Consider the following 8,915-nt stretch of genomic DNA (forward strand, 5'->3'; position numbering starts at 1 on the left):
CGCTCGCTCGTCACCGTGGCGTGCGCGATGACCACCACAACCACCACCACCACGTGGCTTTTATTTCGTGTTGTGCGCGGTGCATTTAGCGCCACAGCGCGTGGATTTGTAGCGTTTGTTTGTTTGTTTGCTGGTGACTTTGTGTATTTCATATCGGAATCGCCTCCAGGGATGTTGCTGCTGGCGGCAATAAAAGTTGTTTAAAAGTCAAAGTCTCGCTCTCTCTCACTCTCTCTCGTTCACTCTCTCACTCTCTCATTCTCACACTCTCTCTCGTGCTCTCTCGTTCACTCTCTCTCACTCTCTCTCGTTCACCTCTCTCTCAACTCTCTCACACTCTCTCACACACTCTCACACACTCTCTCACTCTCTCAGCTCTCACTCTCTCTCGTTCACTCTCTCACTCTCTCATTCTCACACTCTCTCTCGTGCTCTCTCGTTCACTCTCTCTCACTCTCTCTCGTTCACTCTCCTCACTCTCTCACACTCTCTCACACACTCTCACACACTCTCTCACTCTCTCACTCTCACTCTCTCTCGTTCACTCTCTCTCACTCTCATTCTCACACTCTCTCTCGTGCTCTCTCGTTCACTCTCTCACTCTCTCATTCTCACACTCTCTCTCGTGCTCTCTCGTTCACTCTCTCTCACTCTCCTCTCGTTCACTCTCTCTCACTCTCTCACACTCTCTCACACACTCTCACACACTCTCTCACTCTCTCACTCTCACTCTCTCTCGTTCCACATCTCTCACTCTCTCATTCTCACACTCTCGTCTCGTGCTCTCTCGTTCACTCTCTCTCACTCTCTCTCGTTCACTCTCTCTCACTCTCTCACACTCTCCTCACACACTCTCACACACTCTCTCACTCTCTCACTCTCACTCTCTCTCGTTCACTCTCTCACTCTCTCATTCTCAAACTCTCTCTCGTGCTCTCTCGTTCACTCTCTCTCACTCTCTCTCGTTCACATCTCTCTCACTCTCTCACACTCTCTCACACACTCTCACACACTCTCTCACTCTCTCACTCTCACTCTCTCTCGTTCACTCTCTCTCACTCTCATTCTCACACTCTCTCTCGTGCTCTCTCGTTCACTCTCTCACTCTCTCATTCTCACACTCTCTCTCGTGCTCTCTCGTTCACATCTCTCTCACTCTCTCTCGGTTCACTCTCTCTCACTCTCTCACACTCTCTCACACACTCTCACACACTCTCTCACTCTCTCACTCTCACTCTCCTCTCGTTCACCTCTCTCACTCTCTCTTCTCACACTCTCTCTCGTGCTCTCTCGTTCACCTCTCTCTCACTCTCTCTCGTTCACTCTCTCTCACTCTCTCACACTCTCTCACACACTCTCACACACTCTCTCACTCTCTCACATCTCCACTCTCTCTCGTTCACTCTCTCACTCTCTCATTCTCACACTCTCTCTCGTGCTCTCTCGTTCACTCTCTCTCACTCTCTCTCGTTCACCTCTCTCCTCACTCTCTCACACTCTCTCACACACTCTCACACACTCTCTAACTCTCTCACTCTCACTCTCTCTCGTTCACTCTCTCTCACTCTCTCACACTCCTCACACACTCTCACACTCTCACTCTCTCACTCTCACACTCTCTCCTATTTCCCATTGAAGCGATCAGATTCCTCCAATTACCCACGCCGCCCTCCCTCCCCCTGGGAAAGATGCAGGAAGATACCCCCCATCCTTCCATCTCCCCCCTCACTTCTCCGCAGGAGTTTCCGGGTACAAATGGAAAGAATAACAGACGTAGAAATTCTCCGTTAAGCACTTCCCAAACGAATCAATCACCACGAGCCACTTTTACTACAAAGGCAACGGATCTTCACTCTCCCATGTAGCCTTGCCGACACCGTCGGGGCAAGTGCTGTTTAGGGAGCACCCACCACGTGGGCACACGTGTCACACCTTGGACTTCTTTCGTACCGTACGTAGCCAACCACGCTCATCGGAGGTGTGCGAGGCGTGGTTAGAAACAGGCCCAGTAGCGTTGTGTCTGCCCACTGGTTGCAATGTTACTACACTAAAAAATTAACCCGTAAAAACAAAGTTTTTCACTATAAATCCTTTATATGCGTGGCGGCTAGAGTCCTCTCGTCCTCTGGCTTGAGATGGCTGCCACCTATGGGTCAGATGATTGCCTGCCACCATTAAGCAATTGGTAATTAAATATAATTAATTTTTTCCTAAAAAGTGTAAAATTTTTCACGAAAATAAATTGTCACGCACAACGAGTCTGTGTGCAAAATGCCAGCTCGATTGGATCACGGGAAGTGGGTTAAAAAACGACCGAAAGATTTGCACGGTCGTAAGCGCGCAAGCAAGCAAGTGAACTTAATATAAAGGATTTAAAAAAATATTCTTAGGTTTTTCGGTAAAGTCACGTAGGTAAAACATTAAAATTAATAAAAGTAAAATAAAATAAAAATCACGACGTTTCGGAGGCAACACAAGCTTCCGTCTTCAGGTGGAACCGTCACAGCCCGACAGCTGTATCAAGTGAGAGATTACAGGAGATACCACTCCGTATATATATAATGGTTGAGCGAAAGATACAGCTGTCGGGCTGTGACGGTTCCACCTGAAGACGGAAGCTTGTGTTGCCTCTGAAACGTCGTGATTTTTATTTTATTTACTTTTATTAATTTTAATGTTTTACCTACGTGACTTTACCGAAAAAACCTAAGAATATGAATCCTTGCAGTCACGAAAGCTTCAAATCTAGATTTATAAAATGCCACCTCCCCCCCCCCCTACTCACCGTATAGGGCTTTGTCTCCTCTATGGTGATGTTTACCTGCTACACCCAGGGTGCAGAGATCGAAGGAGCAGTCGATCTATAGGGGCAGGCGACCTGCGGTATCCGGTGGCTCCGTGACGTCATCTATTAAGGCTGCACCACCGTCTCTCGTGCTCACGACCACAATGCATTGCGGGCACTTGATACGTTGAGTGGTTATTGACCGAATTCGAACGAAAAAAGAATGGTTCTGATGAATTTCGATTTCAAGCTTTCGTGACTTGCAGGGATTCATCTTCTTGGTTCTTTCGGTAAAGTCACGTAGAAGGGAAATAATAAATAATAAAAATAAAACATAATACAATAATTCTCACGACGTTTCGGCCACAACGCAAGTAGTCGTCCTCAGGTGGAGAACAGGTATGTCGAGGAAACAGAGTCAGACTGTCTTCTCGACAGACCTGTTCTCCACCTGAGGACGGCTACTTGCGTTGTGGCCGAAACGTCGTGAGAATTATTTTATTATGTTTTATTTTATTATTTTATTATTTTCATTCTACGTGACTTTACCGAAATAACCAAGAAAATGGCTCTGATAATTGTTTTTTTACCCTTTTATCTGGCAACAAAACTGACACTTTTTTTTGGCTCTGTCTTGTTATTTTGGTCTCCGTCCCCTGATCTAGGGGAGGCCGTGGACTGGTTTAGATATTCGACGATGTTTGGCTGTGAGCGGGAATCGAACTCGGGTGGTCGGAGCCGTAGCGCAGTTACCTAACCGCTGCGCTTCCACTCCCGTGACATGCATGTGTACACTCACACACACTCTCAGATGCATACACGCAACAACAACCGCCATTGGTGAGCTGGTAGGAAACGTCGGGTTGCTCGGTCAATGGCCAGGGGTCAACGGCGGCGTGGTGTATTCCGCAATATGGCCGACTGTGACGGCGGGCACAAAGCCGGCGTGAGTAGGTTAAACGTTGAGTTTTATAGGGCACCACGGGGTGATCAGCCCCTTGCCACCCAGCCCCACCCCTCCCACCCCCCACCCAGCCCCTCCCCACCCAGCCCCTCCCCACCCTCCCCACCCAGCCCCTCCCCACCCTCCCCTCCCCACCCAGCCCCTCCCCACCCAGCCCCTCCCCACCCAGCCCCTCCACTCCCACCCGCCACCCAGCCCCATCCTCCCCTCCCCTCCCCACCCTCCCCTCCCCACCCAGCCCCACCCTCCCCTCCCCAACCTCCCCACCCAGCCCCTCCCCACCCTCCCCACCCAACCCCTCCCCACCCTCCCCTCTCCACCCAGCCTCACCCCTCCCATTTTTTCATTCACGACGGACGGACGCAATAATCCCCTGTGGGCTGGTAGAACCAGGTGGTTCCTACCGGTAAATAATATTTTGTATTTTTTGTCGCGGTTCTTGGCTCCTGGGTCAAATTGTATGGGACGGCTTCATTGCGTGCATGCTTGAGATCGGCTTTTCTTTCCACGGGTTTACCAGAAGCCACATCTTATATATATAATAAATATAAAATGTTTAATGTGGCATTTTACGATCTGAGAACGAAGACGACCGTGGCTTTATTGTAATGTTATTCTATACCTACGTGACTTTACCGAAAGAACTAAAGAGTCTGGGAAAAAAGACGTTAAAGATTTTATTTTGTCTTTCGTCGCTGCTCTTCCGTGCTTCGGCCACCCGAGTTCGACACCAGCAACGATTATCTGAACCAGTCCTGGGCCTCCCTTAGTTCGACTCAGCCTCAAATTGAACTATAAATGATTAAAAACCATAAACTATTTTTTAATTTTATTTTACTAGGTAAGGCCCAATGAGCTATACAGATATTTTTTTAGAAGCGACCTGGACACACGTGATAAGCTCAACGAAGTGGCTTATCGAGTGTAAATGTGTCGCAGCCAAACACTCTAAACGCGTCGTGACGTTGATTCTCAACGCGGAGGGAAAACCCGCAGGACCCGGAGAAAAATCCACGCGACCACGGGGAGAGAGACAGAGAAACACGCAAACTCAAAATATACAGCAGCAGGCGTCAGGGTCGGGATCGAATCCACAACCTCCTGTACACCAGGCGAGGTAGTTAACATCTCCTAGCCACCGTAATGATGATGATGATGAGAGAGAGAGACAACGCAAACTCCAATATACAACAGCAGGCGTCAGGGTCAGGGTCCGAACCCACGACCTCCTGTGTACGTGGCGAGGTAGTTAACATCTCTTAGTCACCGTGATGATGATGATGATGGTGAGAGAAACACGCAAACTCCAAATATACAGCAGCAGGCGTCAGGGTCGGGATCGAGCCCACGACCTCCTGTACACCAGGCGAGGTAGTTAACATCTCATAGCCATTGTGATGATAATGAGAGAGAGAGACACGCAAAACTCCAAATACACAGCAGCAGGCGTCAGGGTCGGGATCGAACCCACGACCTTCTGTACACCAGGCGAGGTAGTTAACATCTCCTAGCCACCGTGGCGAATTTGGGGGAGAGTGGGTCTGTTGGGGGGGGGGGGAGGAGATGGAAAGTGACGTTATATATTATTTCTTCACATTTTTTTCGGCCCAAACCTATCTGCAAATCTAATCGAAAATAATGACTCACTCCTCCTCGCTCGCCTTTCAAAGAGCCCTCACGACCATCGCAAACGCCTCTTCACGCGTCCTCCTGTGGAAATAAATCCTCGGTTCGATATGCACAGCACGTGGTTTCTCGCGCGCCCGCCGCGATACAAATGCAAAGGGTCTACGCGAATCCGTATAGCCTTGAACAGTCCGATGTGGGAAGGGGGCGGGGGTACATTGGGACGGGGGCCAGTGGCTAACACCACGCCCGACCGCCTTTGTCTCCCCAGAGCGCTTGCAAGATTGCACTTCTATGGGAGCTGTGATGCACTTTTAAATCTAAAGTGGAAACGCATTTATTGACGACTGCTTTGTTTGTGTATTTAGTTTGTTATTGTCTTGCTTGGTTCTTTCGGTAAAGTCACGTAGAAGGGAAGTATAAAATAATAAAAATAAAATATATAAAATAATTCTCACGACGTTTCGGCCACAACGCAAGCAGCCGTCCTCAGGTGAAGAACAGGTCTGTCGAGAAGACAGAGTCTGAATGACAACCCCATGCTTGAGCGTCTTTTTTAAGCTGGGTTGGAGGGGGGGGAGAAGAGCGCCTTGACAAAATAATTTGCATATCAGAGGAATTTAGCATATATATAAGCTGGGTTGGAGGTGTAATAAGAGCGCCTTGACAATTTATCACTACCCTTCTACGTGACTTTACCGAAAGAACCAAGAAGATGAATCCCTGCAGTCACGAAAGCTTTAAATCGAAATGTGTTGTTGTCCTTCCACCGTATCCCTCCGATTAGCACGGCTGGCTAGGTACGGTGCGAAATAAGTTCCAACACACACGCACAAATGTTTGTGACAGCAGCCAGGCACGACTTTAAGGCTGAATTGACCTAGAGGAGGCACCCATTTAATGAACACGTGTTACCTCTGTGCGTATCATATCTGTTTTAAAGAACGTAACTTAACAAAATATAGAAAGTTTTAGATAAGGGGTCCGTCCATAAATGACGTCACGCGATTTTGGACGATTGTTTGACCCCCCCCTCAAATATGACGTCACAAAGCTCTGCCCCCCACCCCAAAAATATTAAAACATGCTTCAAATCGCTTAAAACTATTGTCATTGTAGTGCGTAGTTTAATGCGGCGCGCTGCAACTCTGATGTTGTAGGAGAAAACATTTATTAACAAGTCTATTCAATTAAGTAGAACGTGTTGTATATATTTATTTAAAGTTGCGCCTTTTGATGTGACGTACATTTCTCACCCCCCCCTCGTCACACATCGTCACATATGTCGACCCCCCCCCACCCCTAAATGCGTAACGTCATTTTAAATGACGGGGGGGGGGGGTCACAAGACATGTGGACCAACCTGTGCTTTATATAAATGTCTCCTCCCACGTGCTGTGAGTGAGATGCAGCGTTGTATAAATAAACTCCGCCGTGTCTATTAGCAAATCATCTCCCGCACTCACACAATCACAGGGGGGGGGGGGCTCAGAACCGCTTGAGGAGCCCCCCCCCACCCCCTGTCCCCTAAGCCAGCGGTGGTGGAAATTCCACGTTCCTCTGGCGGTGTGAGCGGTGGTGGTGGGACCGAGTCAATCCGTGTGGCGGGGGCGGGGGGGGGGGGTTGCTCTTCATGAATGGACGAGAGGGGGGGGTAGAGGGGGGTAGAGGTGGGGGTAGAGGGGGGAGGGGTAGGGGGGGGGTAGAGGGGGGGGGTAGGGGGTAGAGGGGGGGGGGGTAGAGTGGGGGGAGGTAGAGGTGGGGGTAGGGGGGGAGGGGTAGAGGGGGGAGGGGTAGAGGTGGTTCTAAAGGGGGGGGGGGTAGAGGTGGGGGTAGAGGGGGGAGGGGGTAGAGGTGGGGGTAGAGGGGGGGGGTAGTGGGGGGAGGTAGGGGGGGAGGGTAGAGGGGGGTAGAGGGGGGAGGGGTAGAGGTGGGGGTAGAGGGGGGAGGTAGAGGGGGGTAGAGGGGGGGGGTGGAGGTGGGGGTAGAGGGGGGGGTAGAGGGGGGGTAGAGGGGGAGGGGTAGAGGGGGGAGGTAGAGGTGGGGGTAGAGGGGGGAGGGGTAGAGGGGGAGGGTAGAGGGGGGAGGGGAGAGGTGTTCTAAAGGGGGGGGGGGGTAGAAGGGGGAGTAGAGGGGGGGGGGTAGAGAGGGGGGTATAGGGGGGGGTAGCATACGGGGGGTGGGGTAGAGGGGGGGAATTCCATCCTGATCGAGCCCCCCCCCCCCGTGTCTGTGCACGGGGAAATGAAAGCTGAAGCGACCAGGGCAGGTGCGAATCCGCAAGATTGATGCACGGATATTTCAATTGCAGTGCAAAGTTTATTTGGATCGGGAAGGCACTGACGGCTTGCAGCGTGGTTTAGATCATCTCGTTACCACCACCACCACACTAGCGCACGTGGGTGTAGTCGTGTGTGTCTGTGTGAATCTGCGTGTGTGTGAATCTGTGTGGTGTGTGTTTGTAAGTCGTGTGTGTCTGTGTGTGTCAATCTGTGGTCTCTGGGTGTGTGTGCGAATCTGTGGTGTGTGTGTGGATTTCTGTGTGTCTGTGTGTGACTCTGTGTGTGTCTGTGTGTGAATGTGTAGTGTGTGTGAATCTGTGTGGTGTGTGTGAATCTGTGTGTGTGCTGTGTGTGAATCTGTGTCTGTGTGTTCTGTGTGTGTGTCTGTGGTGAATCTGTGTATCTCTGTCTGGAATCTGTGTTTTGTCTGTGTATGAATCTGTGTGTGGTCTGTGCGTGAATCTGTGTCTGTGTGTGTGAATCTGTGTGTCATTGGTGTGTCTGTGTGTCTGTGTGTGTGAATCTGTGTGTGTGAATCTGTGTATGTGTGTTTGTGTGAATCTGGGTGTGTGAATCTTTTGTGTGTCTGTGTGGTGTGTGAATCTGTGTGTCTGTGTGTGCGAATCTGTGTGTGTGTGTGAATCTGTGTGTGTGTGTGTGAATCTGTGTGTCTGTGTGTGTGAATCTGTGGTGGGTCTGTGTGTGTCTATATATGTGCGACAGCCTCAAATGAGTACCTGGTGCAGTGTGTAAACATCGCCACTGGGGAGACAAAGGCGGCCGGGCGTGGTGCTGGCCACCCACCCCCTCGTGTGCCGTGCGGCCTTCGTATGTGCTACTCGTTAACAGCACTTGCCCTAAAAGTGTGTTAAGGTACACAGGTGATCTTTGTCTTTGTATTTGAGGCTGCAGGTTGGAAGCGTGGGGGGGGGGGGGGTGATCGCCTGCTATGGCGGCTCAAGGTTTGAAATAAAAAATGCTGATTTATTAAAATTACTCATACTTATTATTTTTGAAAGAAATTCTTGAAATATTTCAACAACTCACTTGTGGAAAGAAAATACTACGTATTTTTTAAACGAATGTGAAAATGCAACAAAAAAAATCAAGCATTTAAACACGTTTTCTTCTTTTTCTTCTTGAAATATGTAATTAATAGCGCGGAAAAAATGTACGGTAGGAAACGAAAATTAACGAGCAGTGCATATTGGAATAGAACGTATTTCAAAGCAGTTTCCCCTCTCACATTCTAATGAAA

General features: G+C 49.7%; 1 protein-coding gene across 1 annotated transcript in view; it reads left to right on the forward strand.

Annotated features, from left to right (window-relative positions):
• The first annotated feature begins 3,698 nt into the window (after positions 1-3,698).
• LOC133357030 (uncharacterized) overlaps positions 3,699-8,915 on the forward strand; it is a 15,643-nt gene continuing 10,426 nt past the window's right edge. The window contains exon 1 of the mRNA XM_061574770.1: positions 3,699-3,731. Within this exon, the coding sequence (XP_061430754.1) occupies positions 3,699-3,731 (33 nt within the window). The remainder of the gene's footprint in view (positions 3,732-8,915) is intronic.

The sequence above is a fragment of the Lethenteron reissneri genome, chromosome 56 (genome assembly GCF_015708825.2).
Source record: "Lethenteron reissneri isolate LAM-NWPU_2019-01 chromosome 56, ASM1570882v1, whole genome shotgun sequence".
Classification (NCBI taxonomy): domain Eukaryota; kingdom Metazoa; phylum Chordata; class Hyperoartia; order Petromyzontiformes; family Petromyzontidae; genus Lethenteron; species Lethenteron reissneri.